The following is a 24254-nucleotide window of genomic DNA, read 5'->3' on the forward strand; positions in this document are numbered from 1 at the left end:
CAAAACTCATAAATACTAGCCTGAACTCTAATCCTAAGCTAGCTTTCCTCACTAACTGCGTCAGAAGTAAGATTTTAATTTTTGCCATGTGAATTTTTTCTGTTTTGTTTCTTCCAGGTAACACAGTGCATAGTGGAAGTTCTGTCCAATGCTCTATCTAAGCCAAATGCACCACTGATTAATCCTGAATGCAAAGAAATCCTGAAGAAGAGTAAGTACAACATTATCTGAACTTGTGAAAGGAATTTGGTAGATGGATCCTCTCTTGTGTTGGAGCTGGTGAAGTGTTATTTCAGCCTATGTGAATCTGGTACCTCCAACTTTCAGTGTCAAAATTACAATTTCCTTCTGTTTAGTCCGTCTTGCTCCAAGAGCAAACAGCCTGACCTGGTAACTGTCAGGGATTCTTGGCTGACATGCGTGGCTCTCTACTTAAGCCACCTGGAAAGTCTGAGAGAACTTAGACAAGCTCTTTAGGTAGCCTGAGAGGTCAACAAATGTGACTAAATGGTTTGGACCACATGCTGAATGCACCCCAGAGGGTAGGAACTGGCTTCAGGTAACCGCCACTCAAATCAACAAACCTCATCTGCCTGGTGGCAACTGAATCCACACCCAGCTCAGGAGAGGGGAATCTTTTTTGCTCAGCCCAGAAACAATTAAATTTGTGGTACTGATTCCAGAGGTCTGGAGACATGTGCTGAAAGCTCCCTTTGGGAGTGATCATTTCAGATGAACTCATTCCTACAGCATGGTGCTTAGCTGCCTCAATGTCAAAGTGTAAGCCTGTTTGCATGCTTGATTACTGTCTGTAGTGAAGTGTGGTTAAGTTTGACACTGTGCCAAACTGCAGAATGCACATCTTTTCTGCTCAGTTATATTTATTTGATTACAGAACAATAGAAAGGCTCTTGAACTTACCTGCCAGCAAGAAGCAATAATGAAACCCATCTGTCTTCTCATTTATAGAGGGAATAATGCATGGCCCTAATACAGTCATCAGAAGAGAGTGGATTTTGGGCTTTAGGAATATATGTATTTGTATCTAACTCGGCCCTAAGTTTCTAGGAGATGCTGAATGCCACCAGGCATCAAGCTTTGTTTCTGACACTGTTAGTTTCAAAAAAAACACCCCTGTATATTTTACATGGTTTTGAAAATTAAAAGCCACTTGTTGGAAAGAGAGGGTAAGGACTATATTTTTGCCATTAGACAGATCTCCTCCAAGAATACCAGATAATGAGAAGCTTTTCAGATATAATGAGCTATTTTTAAATCTGTGCAGCTATTGTCTGAAAACTTTTAGGATTTGTGATCTATTTCTGATGTTACTCAGACACAAATGAAGCAGACATACCTTCATAGAAGTATACTGTTACCATTGCAATCAGAGTCAGACTTTCATTTAGTGTTTTAGAAATAGTGGAAGGAGCATGATTTGATTAAATGTGACTATTGCAAAGTAACAGACTTCTTTTTGTTTGTTTGTTTTCCCAGTCAGTTTAGAACTTTTAAAATTTGCTAAAAGCTGCAGATATTTTTGAGAAGCTTGAAAGAGATGGTTGTCCTTTTTGTGAATGAGTGATGGATAAGGCCTGACATTCAAAGAACTGAACACAACTCCAGATCTTACTGATTTTTAATGGGAATGAGAGTTAACTTAATTCAATACTAAAAATGCGATCACAAAGAAAAAAAAAAAACAAACCAGAGGAAAACTTATTCTAGAAATTTCAATGGAACTCTTAAAGTGCCTAATTAAAAAAAAAAAAAAAAAAGTTAATGCTTTTCCAGGCAAACATGCAAAACATTAGAAAATGACAAATTTTAAAAGCCAGATTAAAAAATTAATTCTGCCCAAATCTTATTGCTACTTTGGGAAGCCAGTTACCTACTTAAACTGAAATAACACTTCAGTGAAGAGTTGGATTGCTTCATTACACTGCTTTTGTTATTGTAGGTGGTAGAAAAGGCAGAGAGAGAACTGAAAACAACCAACTTGAAGTGAGGCATTTGAAAGACCCAGCAGAGACTGAAAAACATCATACTGGGAGTGTGGAGAAACAACAGAGTCAGGCAGAAGAGGAATCTAAAAAGTACATGAAAGGAAGTGATGAGAAGAAACTTCCTCAAGAGGAAGGCAAAAGCAAGGAAGAGGAGAATGGACACCACACACCTATTCAAGAAGAGAGACTTCATACAGAAGAAAAGAAACACTATCAGGAAATCAGAAAAGATGAGGAGAAAAGCTACCACAGTGAAGAAGAAAGCAAAGAGAGCAAGCATCATGATGAAGACGGAGGGCATGCTATTCTCAACAAGAAGTCTCATGCTGGAGGCAGGAGCACAGAGGAGTTCCCTGATGGGAATGATCAGCGCCCCATGGACCACTGGCATTTGGCGGAGGGAATGCAGAGCCCTTACAAAAGAATTCATGAAGGTGAAGAGGGAGAGGCAGAGGAAAAAGGAAGTGAAAAATACCACCATGAGTCTAAGGAACGTGATTTCTCCCATCAGCAAGAGCATGAAGAATCTGATGAGAGTGAAGAAACAGAGGATGAAAAGCAACTGTACGAAACCGAACGTTATCATGGGAAGCATAGAATAGGTGACTCCTCTGAAGAGAAGAGGGGCCATGGTGGCAAGAAAATGGAACTAGCTGTGGAATCAAACACAGAGGAGGCCCATCTCTGGGACAAAAGGAACCACCATCAGAAACATCATGAAGAGTCCGAGCAGCAGCGTGAGGAGAAGAGTGGTTATCGTGGGAGACATGGGTCTGAAGACGTGGAGGAGAAGAGGCGTGCAGACCAAGGAAGTGCGGAGTACAGAGAAAGGTGGCAGCAGAGTGAAGAGAGCAGTGAAGAAGAAAACAAGAGGCATCGTCACAGTGAAGAAAGTAACAAAAAATGGCATGAGGAGAGGAGACACCATGATGGATCACATGAGGCAAGGAGACGCCATTCTGAGGGAAGTACATACCGCGGAGATGGAAGTAAGGAAGAGCTGGGCAGGTATCTCAGTGGCGGCAGCAAGGAGAAGCAGCATCATGCTAGAGGGAGATACCGCTTGGGGGATAATGAAGATGAAGGGTCAGAGAAAGCACACGTTCAAGAACGCAAAGAGCAGGCCAGAAGACACTTCAGCACTGAGGACAGTGTAGAGCAGCAGCGCTACCCTGGCAACAGTGAAGAGGAGGAAGTAGAAAAGAAGCATCACAGCAGTGATCAGATGGAAAATGAAGAGGAGAATATGGAGGAGGGAAGATATGCTGAGAGGGAAGAGTACAGAAGCCGTCTCCCTGCAGACAGTGAGAAGAGAACCACGGCATCCTACAGCCCTTACTACCCACTGCTGCGGTGGAAAAGCCAGCACTTTGAGAAGAGGGACAGTGCAGGAGAGCAGCTTCTGGAGAGCAAAGAGGAAGGCAGGCCCACTCTGAATGAGAAGAGTCTTTTCCCTGAATATAGTGACTATGACTGGTGGGAGAAAAAGCAAATCCTAAGTACTCTGAACCACGGACATACCGAGAAGAGGAATCTTGGCAAAATGAACAGATATGATATGAAAAGGCAATACAAGATGGATCAACTCGCACAACTCCTGAATTACAGGAAGAAAGCAGCTGAATTCCCGGAGTTGTACAATTCTGGAGAAGAGGTGAAAAAAGGTCACATAATCAGGAATGACAGAGGAAGTCTGAGACAGAGGCCTCTGACAGAAGAGGAGGTATGTGTACAGGTGTTTCTCTGAAAAGCTAGGGGAAGCTGACTTTACATGTACACTTCTAAATCCATTCTCAAGGCAGCTGGTAAACTGTGCACGGAAAAACACAAACAAGATTAAGTTACATTGAGAGCCAGATCTTCAGTGATTTAAAAATCTGCTTTCTTTGAATGAATTCAGTGGAACTACCCCAGGGCAGTTTGTAAATTAAAGACAGTGTGCATCCTCATTAGCTTCTGTCTGCTGCAAGACAGGAAGAGAAGGGAGATTTTGTTCCTCTTTGGGCCCTGTCTCTCCCTCTAGGGTCTTACTGACTAAAACCAAAGGTGCCCATTGCAGTAGGAGCAGAGAGGTAATTAGTAAGCACCACTGGGTCTGTCGGGTTGTTTAAACTGTACAGCTGAAAAGTAAGTTGGACGTTTAGAGTGAAAAATCAGCTGCCTGTTGACTTGACTTCGCAGCTGTAATTGCAGAGCAGAACCTGACTTGCGGTTGTAAGCATGATTCATGCATGTGGTTCTCATATATGTGAATCCTTTTTGTGTTGGACTTCCTGTTCTGCTTTGGTGTCCAGGAAGACTGCACATCAGCTAGGTGCTCCTCATGTATGTCACTATCTGTTGCACACAGCTGGGTTGGGAGCAGTGGAATAAATATAAATTTATAAAGAGGTTAAATGGTGTTAGCACGTCATCATAATAAATAAGAATTGGCTGCATAAATCTTCTTCCCCTAGCATCTGGTAAAGTGGAGGTGTTACACACTGTGCTTGTGGTGTGTCATATGCCTGAACCACTGTGATTAAAAGGTTGTAGCCTCCTGAAGGACCTTCATCTGGGCAGAAGTGGCTGCTTGCAGCTAGGGGCAGTAAGTGTGAAATAGCAGGAGTTCACTACTACATAATGGTGCTTTAAAGCTAAAAAGATCAAGCTGTACTTAGGGCCAACTCTCAGAATAAGTATTTTGATACTTTCCCCAGCCCCAATTCGGTTAAAAGCAGGAAATTGCGCAAATCTCCAACGTACTGCTGTTCACACCCCAGGGACCAGTAAGTAGCAGAATGTCTGCCTCAAAAACAGTCTTTGTCTCTCATTTTCATGGAACAAAACATTTGCCAATGTTATTTGATGTGTAAAACATTCTTTATGTTTTCACAGGAAAAAGAACTGGAAAACCTGGCCACTATGGATTTGGAGCTGCAGAAAATAGCTGAGAAGTTTAATGATAACAGGAGGGGCTAAAGATAATCTGCTTTGTGTTTCAAAGCTCGGTGTAGCTGTACTCACAATACCTGTATTTTGTGGTAAATTCATTGCCACTGAATTGTTTGCCCTAAACCCTAATACTATTTACTGTCCACTATAGTGTAGTGATTTGTACAGCTGAAAATGTCTTTAATGTGCTGTATGCTATTGAGATCTGAATAGCATGAATTTTAGTATTATAACCTTTCATGCAAGGCAGATATTTTTAATATGCTTGTGAAAATAATTGTGTTTGTTAGTATTCTTCAGAAATATATTTGTCTGAGTTTGAAATAATAAAAACCATTGATCTTGGACCAAACTTTCTCCTTGCTTATTTGGCTCATTGGGTCAAATTTGACTGATTGGGTAAGTGGTATCAGATGGATAGATCATGTACAAAATGTTGATTTGTGGTTCACCAATTTTTTTTTTTAATTTAGAAGGAGCCTATCTGTGCCTTTTATTTGCCAGTTAGCAAGAGCCTGAGAGGTAAGAAGGAACACTGAGTCATTTGATCTCGTAAGTCAGAAATGTCCTGTGAATAATTTATTTCTAGAAGTCATTAAAGAAGCAAAGAGGTTACAACACCAAATGGATGCTTGTTAACTTGGAAAGCATGCAGTTCTTAAGAATTGAGGCATTAAGTAGTGGATTGGATTTGCTACTTTCAAAATGGTCCTGTTAATTTAATCACCTACTGAACACACTTTGCTAATGTGTCCTTTCTGCCAACTGCAGGCACACAAGTCCTGGTGAGAAGTGCTACAGAGGCCACGCACTGCATTGGAGCAGGGCTGATCATGCACAAGGCAAATTTCTCAGTAGCCAGCGAGCTGGGGGCAGGGATGGGCTCTGCACAATAAACTGTACGATGTTTTAGGGAGAATGAGTGGTGCGTGGAAGGAGCCATTTGCTAATCTTAATGACATGATAAAGCACTAAAAGAAATGATCCAATCATTTGTTTCAATTACTCAAAATAGCTGGAGTTCAATTTAACTTATCCAAATGTGTTTTTTACAGACTTTCTGCTGTGACAACGTCTTCAGTTGCCTGTATAACACCATACAGAGGAGAGAGGTGCTATACAGAGAATTCAGCTGAGGCATATTATCAGTAATTGTGCAGTATATCATCCCAGCTGAACCTATTTAATCCACCTGCTCATTACAACACAAACATACTCTCCAATTAATTGTAAGGCAACATGAAGTGAAAATACTTAGTGAGATGCTGATCCTCAAACTGTGTGAGCATGTCTGTGCCTAGAGTTCTGGTAAGACCACTCAAATGTTTCATCTTGTTTGGTTAAGGTACATGAAGATAGAATCCTGGCTCAAAGAAGTTGACAGAATTTTGACTTGAGTAGGACCATGGTTTCACCAGACTTTCCCAGCAACAGTAGGGACAGTTAGAAAGTGTCCCAGCTGCAGAAATACTTTGTTTGCCATCTTCAAATTCTGAGACTCTCCCTTTTAAAATTTACAATACTATACAATAAGTATTGCAGCATGGTACTTTTTTCCCACACCCAATGCTGATATGAGAAAGCGTGTCTGTAAGTATGTAAACACCTAGAAGCAAATAGCTTGTTGTAGCACAGAAAACTTTCTAAATTGTTCAAGTAAAAAAAAGCAATTTTTTTCTCCCCCCCCCCAGCACACTTATGCAAATATACATTAATGTATCATCAGCAGCAATGTTTTGCTAAAACATGTCCCTTGAAAGACTTTAAAACCAAGTATCATTCAGTGCCTTCCAAAAGCTTTGTGACAGTCCTTTTGTCCATCATCTTTCTTGGTTCTGCCTGTGTTGCTGTGTGGGGCTGAGACCATGTGCACTGAGAACCAAGTAGCTGTTTTGACTGCTCCTGCCTGTTCCAGTTTTATCTACACATTTGCATTGCCTGTTCAAGATTTTTTTGTTGTTGTTGTGTAACACTAGATCTTTTTTTTAACCATCCCATACAATTTACATTGATTTGCATTATTTAAAGGCAAAATGCCCGCTTTTGGCATTGAAGCTATGCAGTACAAGGAAAGCAAATGAAGCAGAAATGGTGGTTTTGGCTTCTGGGAAAAACAAAACAAAGTGTTTGGCTTCTGGCTCATGCACCCCTGGTTAATGGTAAATTTAATGAGTAGTTTTACTAAAACACAGGAATGGAAAGCTTGGTAACTACTTATTTCTTCTAATCTGATATATTCAGCAAATTTGCATAGTGAAGGTAGTTGTATGCTCTGCTGTGTGACTAAAGATAGGAATAAAACTGGGTACCAAGTCACTTTAAGTGCAGGGATACCTTTACCAGACTAGGCCCCAGCCCTGCCAAACATCACAGTGTGTTACAGAAGTAGAGGCTTGAGCATTTCACTTGGCTGTTGAGATTGGATGCTGCCAACTGCTGGAGGAAGTTCCTCTGAGGTGGGAATGAGCACTTGCACTGTAGCGTCATGTGCTATCCCAGTGACAGCTCTTTGTAAAGCAAATAGCCTGCGTGGGGGATGTTGGCTTTTCAGACTGCCCATCCGAACCACATTCTCTGCTTCTTCGAAAGGGCGCCCCCCCCTTTGTGTTTTCTCTTAGAAATGCTTTTCATTACATCATTTATTCTCAACTTGTCAAGATCTTACACGACACACTCTCTTCTTGTTTGCTCTGTGTTTTCCCTCATTTGTTACTTGTAAAAAAAAAAATAAAGGCTCCCTGGAGTGTCAGTCATAACTTGCATTTCAACAATACGTCTCGCATTCTAGTCTTTCTTTAGAGTGTCATTTATTCATGTGTTTCACTTACTTAAAATAGGAACATTGCATTGAGATGTGCTCTTCCACTATTACATATAGAATACATTCCATCCATTTGAAACATCAGTCATTTCAAATATTTTACATGAATTATTTCTTGGTTTCTTACTATCCCATTGGTACAAGCGTTACAGCACATTTTAAAATGGCGGACAGGATTCAGGTGTTGTTTGTTAGTGTTACCTGGTGAAATGAAGCCACTTTGGCTTTGCTCTAAAGTCATTTTTCAGGTATTCCAATATTGTTTATTTCTTAAAACTGATCTTTTTATTATACAAATAAACCAGATTTTTTTCCTCAGGTTATTACTTTTAGCACATTATGTATAAGAAATAGGATTTAAAATGTGTTGGTTGCTTAACCTAACTCTTCCTGCGTAAGTTTTTACACCTTTGTAGTGCTATAAATATGACAGTGCAATGGAAGTGGCAGAGAAGTACCTATGCCTGCTTTACAGGTGAGAAAACTGAGACAAAAGATAATTTTTCAGTATTAATCTCCTGGCTTACAATGATTTAATCATGTTCTTGCCTTTCCCTAACTTCCAGGCTCCTATCCATTGCTTTAACCTAGGTTGTCTCAGAATTTCATCAAATACTGGGTGTTGACTGCTTTGAAAGTTCCAGTTTACCTTAAGTATGCACACACAGACATACAGTAAAGGAAAACCTATCTTCCCTTGCTCCTGTTTCCCCACTAATTTTTGAAAAAAAGCTGAGAAATCCAGAGTTTTAAAAAAAACTTCATAAAAGGCACACATCATATTTCTATTCCCTACATGTGATTTGCTGTATGAAAAGGTGAGGGGGGCAAAGCACATTTTTCAGATCCACATGGTTGGTGGAATGCAGAGGAGATGGTGAAACCTACAATTTCTCCATTTATGGGTTCTTCACATAAGTAAGAGAAGAAAAGCTTTCTATAAAAATAGGGAAAAAAAGGAAGTTTACAAAAAACCAGAACAGAGGTAGACAAAAGCCTGAAGATAAACTGTACCTGTTCATCTAAGAGAAATCTTTACCTGCTTCTTTTCTTTACACAAAATATATAACCCCTGTTTTGCTTTGTTTTGAGCTAATGGTGTCCTAAAAGAGCACTATTCCTATCAATATACAGAATTTTACAGCTTTATGATTACTTGATCCCAAAGCTCCAGGTTCCAACTGACGAGTAAGTTCAAGAACGGAAGCCAAGTCCTGCTGGCTCTACGAGCTCCCATACGGGACTAAAGCTCCCCACTGGGGGTTCAATGGGGTGCAGCTAGCAAGGGTATTCTCCTCCTAAAGCCTCTGCTAGATTTTTTTCTTTCCAAAAAGCGGGAAAGGTAAGAAAAAGAAAATAAATCTCATTAGGAAAAACATCCTGCAGTTTAATTGAAGTGGCAAATGCAAAGTTTAAAAAAAAAAAAAAAAGCTACACATCATGAAAGATAAAACAGCAGAATAAATATATATACATATAGAGGTTTTCAAAATAGTCGTATCTTAAAACAAAACCATGTAACAACTCTTGGGAAAATGACAGGCAGTACTAATAGAGACATTCTGTTTAAATATTTGGTATTTCAATTTATGAACATGCACTTTCTCTTCTGTATTTATTTCAGGAAAATATGGGGTCATGCTGTAAAGTTCTAGTATTAATATTCTCTTTTTACTGTTCCTTTGGAAAGAAACATGTATGCTTTTTGCTATTCATTCTACTCCCTTAAATTACCGAACACAGCTGGGTTCGGTGTCCAAAGAGGGAGAAGATCACTATGTAGAATGTTTTACCCCGCTGCTGTTCTGTGAAAATGGGAAGCTGTTAGATGTGTTGGTTCAGACTCAACTTTTTAAAAAATTTCATCATATCCACTTTTGGCAACAAACAAACAGGACACCTTCATCACTGATGCTTTATCTTCTCTTGATCTTTTTGAAGTTACTGTGTTTTCGGTGTGATGTTTGCTTCCAAGGGTTATTCTTCTCATTCTGATCATGTAAACTGGCAAAGAGCAACACTCCCTACCACACAGTTCTGCTGCTTTTTGCTGATAGGTGTATGACAGGTACAATTTCTGTGCTGTCAAGAGCACAGAAAGTATACTTGTTATTTTACTAACAGTAAGACTCCTGAGATCTAAAAATCAAATCAATTTTTCAAATGTTAACAATGAAGGTCTTGAACTTTGCATCTTTTACATGATGGCTCTTCCATCTTCAGTGCTTCTGAGTGACTGGAATCAGATTTGCCCTTATCCAAGACAACAGTTATACCAGATAGAAGGTACCCTCCACCTCCGCTCATTGTCAGTTTTGGATGGCTTCGATCTGGTAAGACCTTTAAAAAGAACAGACCCCAAAACAAACAAAAAGCCAAGCACTGTAAAAACTCACTCTATATGTGCACATCAAATTGTGTAATTTAAGCTTACAGTAGAAGATGTAATTTTTTTTTCCAGCCACCACAACAAACAGCTAATACAAACCTTTAAAGGAAAAGTATCTGCATACCGAAAACCAGTTACAGAAATACATAAGAATATAGGCTGCTGCCTTACTGATGACTTCTTCAGCGAATTTCCACCAAAATTATAAAGTCAAGGTTTGGGATACATGAAAGTCTTATTAATGTGTTCAGGACTGGTGTACTTTGCAAGAAACCACAGCTGGTCTAACAAACAGCATTAAGTAATACAGTTCTGTCACTATAATCTTAAGCTACTCTTAAGACAGAGCAACGAACCATCGCTTTCAGCTACATTATACTTTTCTGTAAACGCTTTCTCTTCAGTTATGCTTCCTCCTTGCTTTGACTGCCACACAGGTCTAAGCTGATTTACCTGTGTCCAGGAGACGGTGCAGTATTGTTCCTAACTGCACCTGGTTACTATGGTAACCCTTGCAAAGCCCTTGTGTGAACACCTTCATCTACGAATCTCCTAACTGTTCCCAATCTGGTTGCCTGATCAATAGTCAGTAATCTTGGCCACCCTTGAATTAAGTCATCCCCTAAATAATAATTCCTTATGGACTCCAGAAGCCTATGGGCAAAGAGAAAATCAGTAAAATCCAAGAACCTCTTCAGAGGTGGTGAGCTGCTTACAAATCAGACACTTCTGCCTCTTCACAGTTCATAGGGTACTCCACATTTGCAAACAAAGTTCCGTGAACTAACATTTTTCACCGTGGAGATGTTTTCCCCTCTCATCTTGTTTTCATTGTTCAGTTCCTAGACTGGAAACTTGTTACTTTAGTTCCAAGAAACGTGTTATTTGAAAACACCGACTTTGTAAGTCACCACCATTCTTAAAATTACAATTTTTTCCAGCTATCAAACCAACTGGAAATTAATAAACGCTTGTAGTATTTTGCTACGTCTCTCTTACATGACATTAGATTGCCCCTCACTTTAGGCTACCCACTAAAGCAGCACAACTATTAAATCTGTCAGTGTGCTGCAAATATTTCAGCAAATGTTTAAATGAAATGCTTTGTAAGAAGAAAATAAAGTATGTCCATTTGAAATTGTTGCAATGAAGCATTAAAACTCTTCAGAACATTTTCTCACTGTTCTCAGGTGAAACAAATGCATGAACTTATACACAGTTTCAGTCAGTCCAAAATCTACACATTTTCAGAGAGTGTTTTGCCCCCCAGCATTCATGCAGTTTTGACAGGCACTTACTGTAATCCTTACCTGGTAGTTTCGTAGCCAGGTTTCAGACAGCTTTAGGTTAATAACACCACCTCTTTCCCTCAGCTTTGTGTAACATTCTAATAATGGCTTAAAAAAACCGAATAGGTTATACAGCATAATAGTCTCAAACTGGAACTATAACAGCTAAAGTAACATACTTGATTTACCTCTTTATACTGGCAGTAGACAACAAAAGGCCTTGAAGGAGCAACAAATTCCAGTAAAGAAAGTAATAAAGGACTGGGATGAAACTTGCTGGCTACAATTAAGCTGCAAAATAAATTTCATGCGCATTAATTTTCTGCTTCTAAAACCCATTCACCAAGTGACATTTTCTCCTACTTAGCACAGTGATCAGTTATAGCTTGAATGTTGCTAATCAGCATGTTTTTGTGGCTCTAAAAACTCCCCAAATAGAAAAACAAATCATGATTTCCTACTTGCATAATTAAGAGAATAAAACACTTGTTCCCTAAAGCGCAATATATTAAACACACTGCAGAAGCGTTCATTTCAGCTGTATTGAGCTCCGCGGTAATTCTTACAACCAAAGAACCTGCATGCCACTTTACCCTAAAACCATTGTCCAAATACAGCTTAAATTTTGTGACTGCTAATTGTTGCTTAGAATGCAACCTCAGTTGTGATTCTTTAGACTGGGTAATCTTCATTGAATACAATTTTATATAAAAAAGTTATTAATTAAAAGAGAAAAAAAAATCTTTTTAAAAGAAATCATGTCCTTGCTAACTTAAAGGTTTCATATTTTATTCATCCTCATTTTAATATCACATTATAACTCATTTACAGATGCTTAAAATTCTCTATTTTTATATTAAAAAATTATCTATTTTTATATTAAAAAAATCACTGCTAAACTATACTGCAAGAAATGGTTAAGATTCAACGAGTTAATGAGTGTTACTTGGGCAGAAAGAATGGGCCAATTCAACTACTTCTCTAGTATACAGTTACTGTATGAAAATACCCATCAATTAACATTTGTTCTCCAAGGGAATGTACAGCACTGGAGATACCTCAAACTTATCTAACAAAATGGAGGTAAAAATTGATGTTCAATTTTCTAAACACAATGGAGGTAAAGAGAGACAATTCTTTTACAGCTGTTTCCATGTTGATTTTCTGCTAGCCATGGTCTTGCAGACTACAGATTTAGCCCCAATTCCAAACTTCAAAACATTAGTACTCAGTAATTAACCAAGCGAACCATAAAGAAAAGACTCCAGACTGTGCCTCAGAAGGCTCGGAGTGCTGCCCTGACACTGCCAGGCAACAGGAAGGTAAGCGAGAGGTAAGAGAGACTGTGAAAAATCGAATTCTGTTCTCTCATATGGCAGCACATATTGTGTCAGCAGGTACTCAGGCCAGTCGCAAATGGGTGAGAAGGGAGCAGGAGGAGATAGAGGAAGGGCAGGGAAGGGTAGAAAGAGGGGGTGTGGTCTAATTCTGAGCACGTGGAGTGTCTATAAACTAATTTCTGCTTTCATCGTATCTGAAAAATTTAATAGTCTACCTTAAAAAAAGTCTTCTTTAGAAGAATACCAAATCCCTAATGAATGTCTTCCTTTTTTCCCCTCAAAGACAGACTGCAACTCTCATAAATGGAATGGAACAAAGCGGTCCAGTCTGTTTCACCACGTAACAGCACAGAAGACATAAATGTTATTAAAATTGTACCTAATGACCAGTTTTTCTTTACCCTGACAGTGAGTCCTTATCTTTACCCCCACCTCCAACGTTAACCAGCTTTTTCCTATCCTTTCCCTGTTTCTCTCTTGCAAAACAAAACAAAATCCTAACTTCCCTGCCTGCTTCTACTCCCGTGCCAAGTCATGAGTTCAAAGCATTTCTTTATTCCATGCCAATTTTTCCTGGCTTAGCAGTATATGTACCCTGTGGTTCTTGATCTAAACAAATGGTGGGCTATAAAAGGCAGTTGACAAAAGAAAGGTGATCCGGACTGAGCCATCTGGGACACTGCCTTCAGGCAACCATAAACTGCTGTCCCCTGCCGTTATGCTGAAGACTTTCCAAAGCAGAAATCACTCCTCCCTTCAAATACATGATTTGTTATAGCTTTCATGCTTTACAAAGGACAAAAGTATACAAGGGCCTGAAAACAAATGAACAAGAGACAAACACTAAATAGGCTTCCTTGAACTCAATCAACAACCAAATATACTATTTTATACTACAGGAAGAATCAAGTAAAATCAAATATTAATTTTGCTTTACCAGATGATGCACAGACATTAATTATAATGATGGGTGCAGGAAACAGTGGTAAAACCGTAACAAAACACTACCACTGTTTAGGCAGCTTAAAGGTCATCCACAGGCGTCACCAGTGGTGCTGCTGCTGCCAAACAGATGTGCAGTACTTTTTACAAACCTCCTTTACTGTTTTATTGCTTCAGAGAATGGGGAATGACCTATCTCTGCATCTTTATAGAAAAGAATTCTACAACTTAAACATGCTAGAGGAGATATACTAAAATATGAATAAGCACAAGTTAAAACATTTCATATAATAAACCCGAAAATTATACACAAGGATTTAAACATAACCAATAAATGTCTATTAAATTTTATCCAAGCAGAACAGCTTTATTGCCAGTGAGCTAATATTCTTAGGAGGAAAAAAATGAATATGAATGTTATTAACTTAATTAATTCAGTGTAATTAACACTGAATTAATGTTGCCTGATTAACTCAGGTCACTTCAGTATTTGCTAAAAATATCATTAGAAAATCACAACCACCAAATGCTCTTACACTGTTGTGGGGCTGAATTTCTAGGAACATATTTATCGTATTTGTTTTAAACTTCTGATATTAAATCTTCATGTTAAATTGTTCCTTGGGAACAACCGATCCTGACTAAAGCAGGTAAAATGATGTGTTTTTCCTGGTTCTAAAGACAAACCAGCCAACCAAACCCAAAACAACAAACTTAATTCCAATTTAATAAACTTAAAACCTTGGGTTCTACTTTCCCAGTTAAAATTCTGTGATTTTTATTGGCAGTCATTTTGTATTAAATTCTACCTGGATTCTATTTCTTTTTGGATAGATTTTTTTTTAATGTTTACTCATAGCTAGTCATGAAACTATGACTTTAAGATCATGAACTTTCAAATCATTTAAATAACAGAAAAAAAAATCTCAACCAGGTAAGAATAAAACAAGACCCAAGACACACCTGGGTAGACTGCTTGCTTGTAAATATTAAGAAAAAAAAGAGGGTGTGTTTAAAACAAAGCTTTTATTTATTTCAAATTAAATTATTTTCTGTAGCTGTGTTTTCAAACAGAAGACCTTTCTGACTACGAAAAACTCACCCATCAGCATTCTTCTCTCTCAACAAAGCAGCAGTTTCTATTAGCTTCTTCCTTCTCTCCCATTGTTTTCTTTGCTTTTCCCGAACCTTCGAACAACAAAACAGTTTGCACTTTAACTGGTAATTATATATTGGATCACTATGGCAGGGACTGAATTTTCATTTTTTGCATCTTAGATGGCTTAATGTAAGACAAAAGACAACTTCCAAAGTTCTATTTTAACACCGGAATAAGCTGTATTTCAGCATGTCTGATTCAGATGGCAGAATTTTAAGTATCCAAATGTTGTAAAACTTGAATAAGCCACAATAAATATTCTTACATTTTCTTTTTCTTTGTTCTCTTTAAATTCTACATCTTCCGCATTAATGTCTGTTGTTTCCTGCTCTTCTGTTTGGTTGATCTCCATAGCTGCTTCAGTAGTAGATTCCTCTTCTGCTTCCTGTAGGGAAGTCTGCTTCTCATCAGTCAATCCATTGCTCTCTTCTTCCACTAGCATGTTATCCTCAGGTTCTGAAGGCAGAGTCTCTGTAGAGAATGTCCCAGAGAGGAGACTATCCACTTTGCTGAGAGGAAATTCATGAAGATTATCAAAAAAAAGCTTTGGAAATCCAAAACAACTGGTAGCAGCTCTAACAGGTCCCCCTCCTGGATACATCTGAATAATGGATCCATAGCCTATGAGAGCAAAAGAATCAGAAACACATTGGAAAGCCAGAATTTCTTAAATTGCTTACATTTTCTGAATTTCTAAAATGCTTAAATTAAGCATTCATTTAAGAACAGGTAAGTAAGATGCCTGCTCTTAATCTAACCTTCATCAAATGTAACATTCTGTTGAAGTATGCCTCAAGGTGGAAAAATCTCTGTTGGAAAGACAACAATTACTGCAACTTGGAAGGGCAAAGTAACTCAAAGACTATGTGTGTATTAAAAATGTAGTTAGGATTAGCACAGAACATATAAGCAGTGATAAATTGTTAGAAAAGCTAACTTAATTAAAAATTAAGACAAATTTTCTACAATACTTGTTACTTATGATTATAGACTGATTTTGATAAAAAATAAAAGCTAATTTAAACAGCATTAATAGACAAAGAATTTCTTCAACATCCAGACTGCCTGTCTAATGTTTAACATACTAAAAAACCTTTTTAATAGTTATATTGAAATTCCATTTTATTTAATTTACTTCTGAAAGTATCCCTATGGCCAAAAGTTGCTGAAAGAAAACCAATTTATAGTATAACTGCCTGTGTGCTTCGCAGCCAACAGACAGCACATCTGGGTGCACAGCATTACATCACACTTCCTACCTTTCTGGAATATAACTGTCACCTCTGTCTAGTGTCTTTGAATGACTTACCATGAAACTAATTCACAGAGCTCGAGAAATAAAAAACCAAGTCAAACTACTTCCATAATATGCTCAAGAAAATGTCATATGTTACTTTTAAAATACATGTTTTGCTGATGTTAAATCTCTGACACAGCAAACAAGATGAATGACATTTTCAGTGCTGCAGGCTGTCTGAATTCCAGTGTTACTATTCCTGCTTTCTGCTATTCTCCAACAGAAATACAAGTATCTCTGAATGCTGGAGACAGTAAAAGTAGATTTTAAAAACTGAGAAAGTATTTTGAAGTACTGCCTTTTCAAAGTATTGCAGAGATGTGTATTTCTTAAATTTCAAGTCAGCCCTCAAGCCTGTACATCACTAAAGCTACCGTGTTACTTACCTCCCATCCTTTCCATCACCGCACCCAGCACAAGGCCTGCACATGTTTCCATTACAATCATCTTGTTGCCAGCACGGATGTTTCCTAAAGTCAACATCTGAGCTAGGGTGTCATATCGCAAGTGGCTAGAAGACAGAGCGTTTTAAAGAAACACCGAATTAGTTTTCTTAGTTAGTAATAGTGCATATTAGCTCAGGACACTGTCAAAGAAAGTTGGATTAGAGGTAGATTTTCAGGAACAGCATCAGTGGCCTTCAGAGTGACCATGCAGAAACTTATAACCAACCATCTGGTAATAAAGAAGCACTAGAAACAGAGCCAACAAGAAAATTAGCAGGAAATGGGTGTTTAGGTTTATAAAATAAATAGGAAAAGTAGAGTGCACATAATAAAGTGCTGTGCCAGTCAGACAAAATATTTTTTAAACTTCTTTTCAATGTTCTGTTTTTCTCTAACACTTCAGTTTTGTAAATAATAAGTGGTATTTAAATGCATTTCGTAATCCAGTAGTGAATCCTTAGTGTTTTTCATCTGTTTCGCAGTAGCATGCACCACCTGCAATTCAGAATCAAAACCTAACTCTATTGACTGCAATGCCTGCATTGTCAAGACTCAGTGATGGCCAAAGAAATTACAACTAATCTTAACAGATAAATAAAGCCAAGTGAAGGAGATGGGGGAAGGAGAAGGAAAAAGGTTTGAGAAGCCTTAAATAACATAAATTTGAGGTTTTTAAGTCTCAGCATCTTAGATCTATTTTTTTCTACTTTAAAAACAATAAATCAGTCCATCTTAAACAATGTCTGTACAATGTATCATTCAATTTAGGTAAGTAAATAAATCAAACATGGCTAGATCTGTCATCCTCGCTCCCCCACTCCCACCCCACAATGTTAGCCACATCTTTTTAAATTCTGGAGACTTCTGATTGAAGAAGATTTTGAATCCCTAGCACATTAAAGACAAAAATTCCTGTTTCTGATAGGTGGCTTATTCTGATTATTGAGCCAGAAAACAGAGACAATATGCCACCGACCAAAACCAAGTAAGAGATACCTCTGAAAATGCAAAGACCCTCTGTCTACATAGGTAATTAGCATGATGGCAGTGGTAAAAGCTAATGCCCCATGCAAAAGTTTTCCTCTTTGCAGTAACAGCATACTGATTAATTTTCTATATCACATTATTTTTAATTAATTTACAAGCTTTCCATTAACAGGAAAAAAAAAAAAGAAGAAATGTGATGAGTATTCTGGTATTTTGTAGAGGTATTTTGAAAAATATTAAAATACCTTTCTGTTACAATGTGAAAAAAGCAACAAAATGAAAACTTACTTAATTTTTCCAGGTTCCCTTGCATAATACATTGTTGAAAGAATGCGAGTGGAAGGTTTCACAATTGTAATAACTGCCTCGTATCTGCATGAAACACATAATAATAGTCTTATTTTAAGCTCAACAAATTAGAGAACTACTAAGTATTTTTCAGATTTAAAAGTTCACTTACTTTTTTTTCTTCTTCTTTATGTATTTATCTTGAGCAAATTCTGTTTTGTCTCTGAATGTTGTACTGTTCTCTATTAACTGCTGAACTATTTCCTTGGAAAAGACAATTTATTTTTATTATAGCTAGTATTTATTTCCCATTCATTTCATATATAGTATTTTTTTAAACAAACACTGAAAATACTTTCTTCCAGCAGAGGTATGTATACCATTAACTTCTACTGACATTAATGGCGAAGTAACTTTCTAGTAATCAAAATGAAAAGCGAGGCACTACCCTGACTATGTGCAGGAATTTAATCAGGAATTTTATCATATATTCTGTCTCTAAGTGTACTTCTACTAAATAATGCCAGTGAAAAATGATAAAACTGAAAACGCTTACACTGAAAACAGGGTATTTTGTGGGGAAGGAGTCTGGTAGGTGCCAGAACTAACTCATAAGAGAGGGCAGACTCATATGGCCAGAAACGAAAAAGTAGGATCGTTCCTTTCAGCATCAGCAAGTCAATACTTCAGCCCTTACTATGAAGCCTCAGTACCTACGTATTCTTTTCCTATGCTGAATGTGAAGATTACCCTGCTTTCTAGAAGTGATTAGCTATTTTTGATTTAATTTCATTTATTGAGAATGAGGCAGATTTATATTTATTGGCAGTTATTATGGAACACCTGACTCGTATTCTGTCAGTCTAACATTCCCCATAGTAACTGGATTGCATGACAGTACCCTGTGTGAAGCTATGCAGGCAAAAATATTTTACAAAACCAAACCAAAACAAGGAACCTGATATCATATGTAATATTTACTTTAATCCAACTCCCTCTTTGGGTCTCTTGCCTCACTTCAGCATGTCTGTCTCTGAGGGTATCTTTTTTTTTCCATCTTGTGCTAGTTTTTCCCCTATACTCTGGCTATTTATCAGACACGTCCCCTACCCTACTTAGTTTCTTCTGCATCCCAAATTGTGCTAGACTCCTGTACTAGCTCCCTGCACAATGTCAAACTCATTTACTACTTCCTACAATACTCCCTCTGACTTGTTCCTTTTCTAGCTCCCAGGTTTTCCCAGAATTCCAGGTTTTGTTTCCTGGTCTCCGTGTTCTAATCTCCTCCCTTTGCCAATCCAACTCTTCTTCCTTGTATTTTCAGGTTCCAGCTTAAGGGATCATTAAGACCCCCAACAGAAAAAAGGTTTTATTGCTCAGGGTTTGTCTCCATGCCTATTACACAAGAACAAATGCTGCAGAGTGCTATTTTGGTTGTTGTAGTTGGTAGTTTGGCTGGTAGTTTAACTGCTAAAATTGTTAAGTTTCTATTAAACACGTAGGAAGAGCAGCAGTATAACCTGGCCTCACAGGAATCTGGAGAGGGTGGTGGTGAGGAATTACAAAAGGAGTATTTTCAATGTGGACACTGCATCTCTCATTGTGCTATAAGAACCTGCTCCAAAATTCAGTGGTGCAAGTACTTCTCACTTACAATTGCTACTTTTCAAGCCATTATTTCTTAAAGCCCTTCAAACACTTACGACGTATTATTAATGGTGTGAAGCAGCATATCTTTCTTTTTTTCCCTTATTCTTGGAAAAAGTTAAATGCAGTGTCTGCGTTGTTTTGTTGAGTTTTTTGTTCCAGCAAAATTTACAGCAAGGAAACTTGGGAATATTTCTCTAGGATGAGCAAAAGCCAAAGGGAAGATGCAGCACTATGCAACGCTCTTGGAGTACATGCCACTCCATGTCGTCATCCCAACACCTATCCCTCAGGCCCTGGGAAGGATTTGGGATAGGTGATAGGAAATCAAAACCCATTAGCACCAATGTTGCTTTATTTCAAAGAACAATCACCTCTAAACTGAGCCTGCATCACAAAGGCATGCCATTCACAAACATGAGTTCAAATTTTACCAGACATTTATGGAAGAATAACATCTATTGCTGCTAATATCACACAGTCTAAAATGAATATTCAGCTACAGTTCAGAAGCCAGAATTAACAAAGTAGGATATTTTAATAACCTAAAATAACAGTATGGTAGACATATTGGCACAGACATGCTGACGACATACAGAAAAGCCAGAGTGATCTGCCACGGATAATGAGAACAAATAGAAAACATCAAAGCTATCAGACGATTAGTACATTCTTCTCAAAGAGGTAACACCACGAGCAGCACAACCATGTAAACAAACGAAATACCATTCTAAACTACTTAGACCTATCCGTTATTAAGCAGGCAAAAGCAGAACAGTTGCTCTTAAGAGCAGCAGCAAACAGCAATATGCAAAGAGATGAACTTGATGTAAGCATGAGCAATTTCTTGTTTTTATTAGAAAGGGTTAACCAAAGATGAGAGAATTTTGGCTGGTAACATATGCAGAACAGAACTGGCTGCAATGGTTTATTAACATTTAAGATGGCCTCACTTCTTTTTGACAAAGTGCAGGGTAAAATCCAATCCCTTTTCTAACAGAAAAGAACTGATCTCTTGAGAATATTCTTAGCTTTTGAGGTGCAGATAAAATACAGGCATCACGTGTTTGGTAGGTACAGCCTAGAAGCCCACTGACAGTACATTTGTTACGTAGCATTATTTGTGAATACTTTTGTGTTTATCCATAATACTTTCCTACTTCTTTGATAGTTTAATGATTGCATGATTTTAATACATCTGTAATATAGAAATAATATTTTGAATTTTATAAACAAACAAAACTAAAAGGTGATTACGCAAGCTGTATTCCTTTAATGGTTTTAATATTTTTTTTTTGTCTGTTATGACTTCTGATGCTGTAACAATTCATCACTTTACTCTCTATTGACAAAGTTGCCAACCTTACATGAAGTTTTCTCTGAAAACAGCCTTTGCATTTTTGTAAAAACAAATCTTTAGGTAAAACATTATTTGGGCAGAAGAACAAAGAAAAAGCACTGAAGTCTATACACCGATAAAAAGATTAGCCTATTTCATAAACTAAAATATAACCGTCAAGGTAGCACAGAAATGACACCAAAACCTTATTTTTACCTGTCCTTTAATACCCTTGTCCTTCAAAGCCTTTATGTCATCATGAGTCAGTTTTTGAGACTTTCCATCGTCAACTATGTTACGATTATCTGTACCTGCTTCTTTTGTTTCTAAAGGAAAAGGATATAGATTTGTAAAATCTAGCTCTAAATATCTTTAAGTTGGAGAAACATACGATTTTAGTTTCACAGAAAGCAGACTTAGGATTAAACCCACATGCTTCATGGCCTTGCAAAGTATTGCCTAAGCAATCAATGAAATATAATATGTAAAATACACCTTAATTTATATATTTACCCAAACTAATGTTCAAATTTTCTCCCATATTAAAAAGTTTATTTGTTACAGGACTAGTGAAACAGCAGATCAAGACAAAACCATGCACTTTTATGACAGAAAGAATATAAGTAACGTTAACAGATAATTAATAGAAAGCTTTTCCATCATCTTTGGTATTATCAAAGAAACAAATTAATTTGAACTAATTTTTTTAAACACCAGTCAATCCTCTCTAATACCTGTGGCAGTCTCTTCCACCTCTTGCTTTGGCTGAAGGTTTCCACCACTGGTTACTTCAAATGTAGTTCCATAAATATGCCCAATGGCATTATCCAGATAGAACCACTGCTTCTCAAAAATAATTCTTCTGAAATAATAAAAAAGTTAATGATATTAAAAGCATTATTTTTACTATGCCTGAAACCCACAATAGTTGAAAGTAAACTGTAGTCTCATATATGCCATTTTATATGTGCCATTTTTATCTACATCCTTGAAGAAAAGCATAAGGACAAGCATAAAAAGTAAAATGCTAACTACTATTAACCACAAAACCACATTAAACTGAAAGTGGTTAGGAAAGAACAGAGAACTTAAATAAAGCACACAGCAAGAAATTTTTTCTTTTCAGTTCAAAAGAATTCTAAAATGGCAGATAAAACAAGGATATAACACTTGAATTTATATAGTACTATTTTTGTCAGAGAAAGTCAGAACAAGACAAGGAATGAAATTAATCTAAAGTATAAGCAAGGTTGGATGGGGCTTTGAGTAACCTGGTCTAGTGGAGAGTGTCCCTGCCCATGGCAGGGGAGTTGGAACTAGATGATCTTTAAGGTCCCTTCCAGCCCAAACCATTCTGTGATTCTATATTAAATCTCAGCTAGGTCATGCAGATTAGTGCAAAAAAGATGAGCATGAACCTGTATTTTGCAGAGCTCCATTGAAATAACACTTACCAAAATAAAAGACTATGAAGAAAACGGACATCACAGAGTGTCATGTAATCCCAGAAACGTTTAATAAAAAAAAAAAATTATACTCCCTTTCATTTTGATTGCACTAAGGGTGGTTTGCTTTTTTCCTTCTTCACATAAAAAAGGACCCTCAAAGCCTTTAACTTTCAGGCTGACCTACAAACGTTTCCTGACCAGAGAAATACGAATCTTGTCCAATGAAACTGGTACCACTGTACATGCCACACTCACATTTAAATCAAAACTTACCAATTGGAGCTCTTATTATGCTGTTTATACTCATCTCTAATTCTGAAGTTAAGCAAAAAGGTTGAGTTCTTTGTTATTTCCAGTATTCTACTGACTGAACTATGCAATTCATGCGTACATTTCACATATATTATTTGTATCCCCAAATATAATCTAGATTTAAATAAAGCACAAGAAGTTTTGTCAGAGACGTTACCAAACCCTCTTAATAAAAAGATAACGACATTATACTTGCTCACATAAAGTTTATTAATCCCTGCCAACCCAGATCTTAAAAGACTAATAAATGATTATAAAAGACTTGGAATGACTGAAAATAATTTAAATAGATAAAAAAATGTGTGCATGTGCTCAAATTTCATTTTGATGATCACTCTAAACAGAATATCCAACCACAGCTATTGTCATGTGTTCTTGACGTGTCCTTACCCTCACCAGGTTATAGAAAAGGAAAAATTAATGCTGAAATTACTTAATTACCTGTGGCAATATTTAATCTTTGACTTTTTTATTCCTTCTTTTATGAAAGGGGTTTTAAACAAAAACTGAAACTGGGCCTAACAAACAGATCTTGGCAGTGCTCTGCAAGCTAACAGAGTAACTACCTGATTTTGGTGCCAGATTCTACTGGTGAACATCAAGCCTGTCAATAACCAGTACTCCCAAACTGGGGCTGAGCTATGCCATTTTTAAATCAGTCTCATTCAAGCATAGTACCTTTAAATGTCCATGCTACTGAATCAGATGTCTGGCCACATTACCCAATACTGACTTCTACACACTAATCTATAAAATTGTCTGCTGTAAGGGGAAGAGCCCAGGCTGTGTCCACTGATTATAGTATTTCCTGCTGGGGTGCAGGTGCTTCTTGCTATGACAGTCGGCCTAGGAAAAACAAATAGGAGACCCTTCATAGCATCCTCTCCAAAACAGCAACTGTCCAGAACTGACAGCTAGCATCTTCCTATAGTCTAACACCGATGTGAACCTGAAGCCAATCCCTACTATTAACAAGGCAATGCTGCATCTCGCAGAAATTACATGCCACAGCAAGGTAAAAATGACAAAGATATGCTTCTCAGGCTGCTGCACCTTTTCTCCTATTCAACTAGCACCAGTTTGACAATGACAACACAAAACCATATTAAATATCTTTCAAATTCTTGCAAGAAATTTGAGAACCAACCACGAGAACTGGATTTTTTTGGTCATAGAAACTGAGGCAACATTAAAATCTTTCATGCTGTCCCATCAGTCTAACGAGGCCGTTTCTGACTGGCGCGGCAGGAAAGCTGTGGGTCACATCGGCCACACCGAGAACGCCCCCTCTTCCCTCAGGCGTGACGACCGTTGGGGCCGCCTCACAGGCGGGACAGGGGACGGCGCAAACCTCCGCTGAGGCAGAGGTGATAAGCAGGATCGAAAGCCGCAGACCAACTCCTCACCTCCGCCGTAGCACGGGTACCGCTTTGAAGACATCGTCCCGCTTCAGGACGGCGCAATCGCCCTCACAAATGCGCGGGCCCAGCCTCAAGCCGTCCTCCATCGCCACCACCGCTCTGTGCGCCTTCCGTCGCGGGGGTGGCGAGCGCGCAGGCGCCGCCGGCCCGCCGCTGGTCCTGCCATTGGCGCATGAGCCGCCCTCCTGC

The 24254-nt window shown here is 38.0% G+C and overlaps 2 protein-coding genes across 14 annotated transcripts in view; one reads left to right on the forward strand and one right to left on the reverse strand.

The window, feature by feature from the left end:
- CHGB (chromogranin B) overlaps positions 1 to 5292 on the forward strand; it is a 79478-nt gene extending 74186 nt beyond the window's left edge. For all 12 annotated transcript variants that reach the window (XM_075749623.1, XM_075749622.1, XM_075749621.1 and 9 more), the window contains 3 exons: positions 118 to 211; positions 1961 to 3729; positions 4884 to 5292. In XM_075749623.1, the coding sequence (XP_075605738.1) occupies positions 118 to 211; positions 1961 to 3729; positions 4884 to 4967 (1947 nt within the window). In that variant the 3' untranslated portion in view covers positions 4968 to 5292. The remainder of the gene's footprint in view (positions 1 to 117; positions 212 to 1960; positions 3730 to 4883) is intronic.
- A 2439-nt stretch (positions 5293 to 7731) lies between these two features.
- On the reverse strand, positions 7732 to 24205 carry TRMT6 (tRNA methyltransferase 6 non-catalytic subunit). 2 transcript variants are annotated; one of them, XM_075749642.1, is made up of 11 exons: positions 24051 to 24205; positions 21619 to 21746; positions 21101 to 21210; positions 18071 to 18162; positions 17899 to 17982; positions 16564 to 16688; positions 15146 to 15501; positions 14824 to 14909; positions 11628 to 11730; positions 11461 to 11547; positions 7732 to 10101 (listed from the first exon to the last, which is right to left on the reverse strand). In XM_075749642.1, exons 1-11 carry the CDS (start codon positions 24149 to 24151, stop codon positions 9928 to 9930), a joined length of 1446 nt encoding a protein of 481 aa, XP_075605757.1. In that variant the 5' UTR covers positions 24152 to 24205; the 3' UTR covers positions 7732 to 9927. The 2 variants fall into 2 exon arrangements, with proteins under 2 accessions (XP_075605757.1, XP_075605758.1); XM_075749643.1 differs by lacking the exon at positions 21101 to 21210 and having other exon boundaries at positions 23792 to 24195.
- Positions 24206 to 24254: the final 49 nt, after the last annotated feature.

Source organism: Balearica regulorum, chromosome 3, assembly GCF_011004875.1.
Source record: "Balearica regulorum gibbericeps isolate bBalReg1 chromosome 3, bBalReg1.pri, whole genome shotgun sequence".
In the NCBI taxonomy this organism is placed as follows: Eukaryota; Metazoa; Chordata; class Aves; order Gruiformes; family Gruidae; genus Balearica; species Balearica regulorum.

Excerpts from the sequence above, each read along its gene's own strand:
- TRMT6 (XM_075749642.1), bottom strand. The coding sequence starts at position 24,151 with ATGGAGGACGGCTTGAGGCTGGGCCCGCGCATTTGTGAGGGCGATTGC. Across the intron at positions 21,747-24,050 it reads GTACCCGTGCTACGGCGGAG|AAGAATTATTTTTGAGAAGC; the intron begins GTGAGGAGTTGG and ends TTATTATTTCAG. Across the intron at positions 10,102-11,460 it reads CCTGGCTACGAAACTACCAG|GTCTTACCAGATCGAAGCCA; the intron begins GTAAGGATTACA and ends TTCTTTTTAAAG.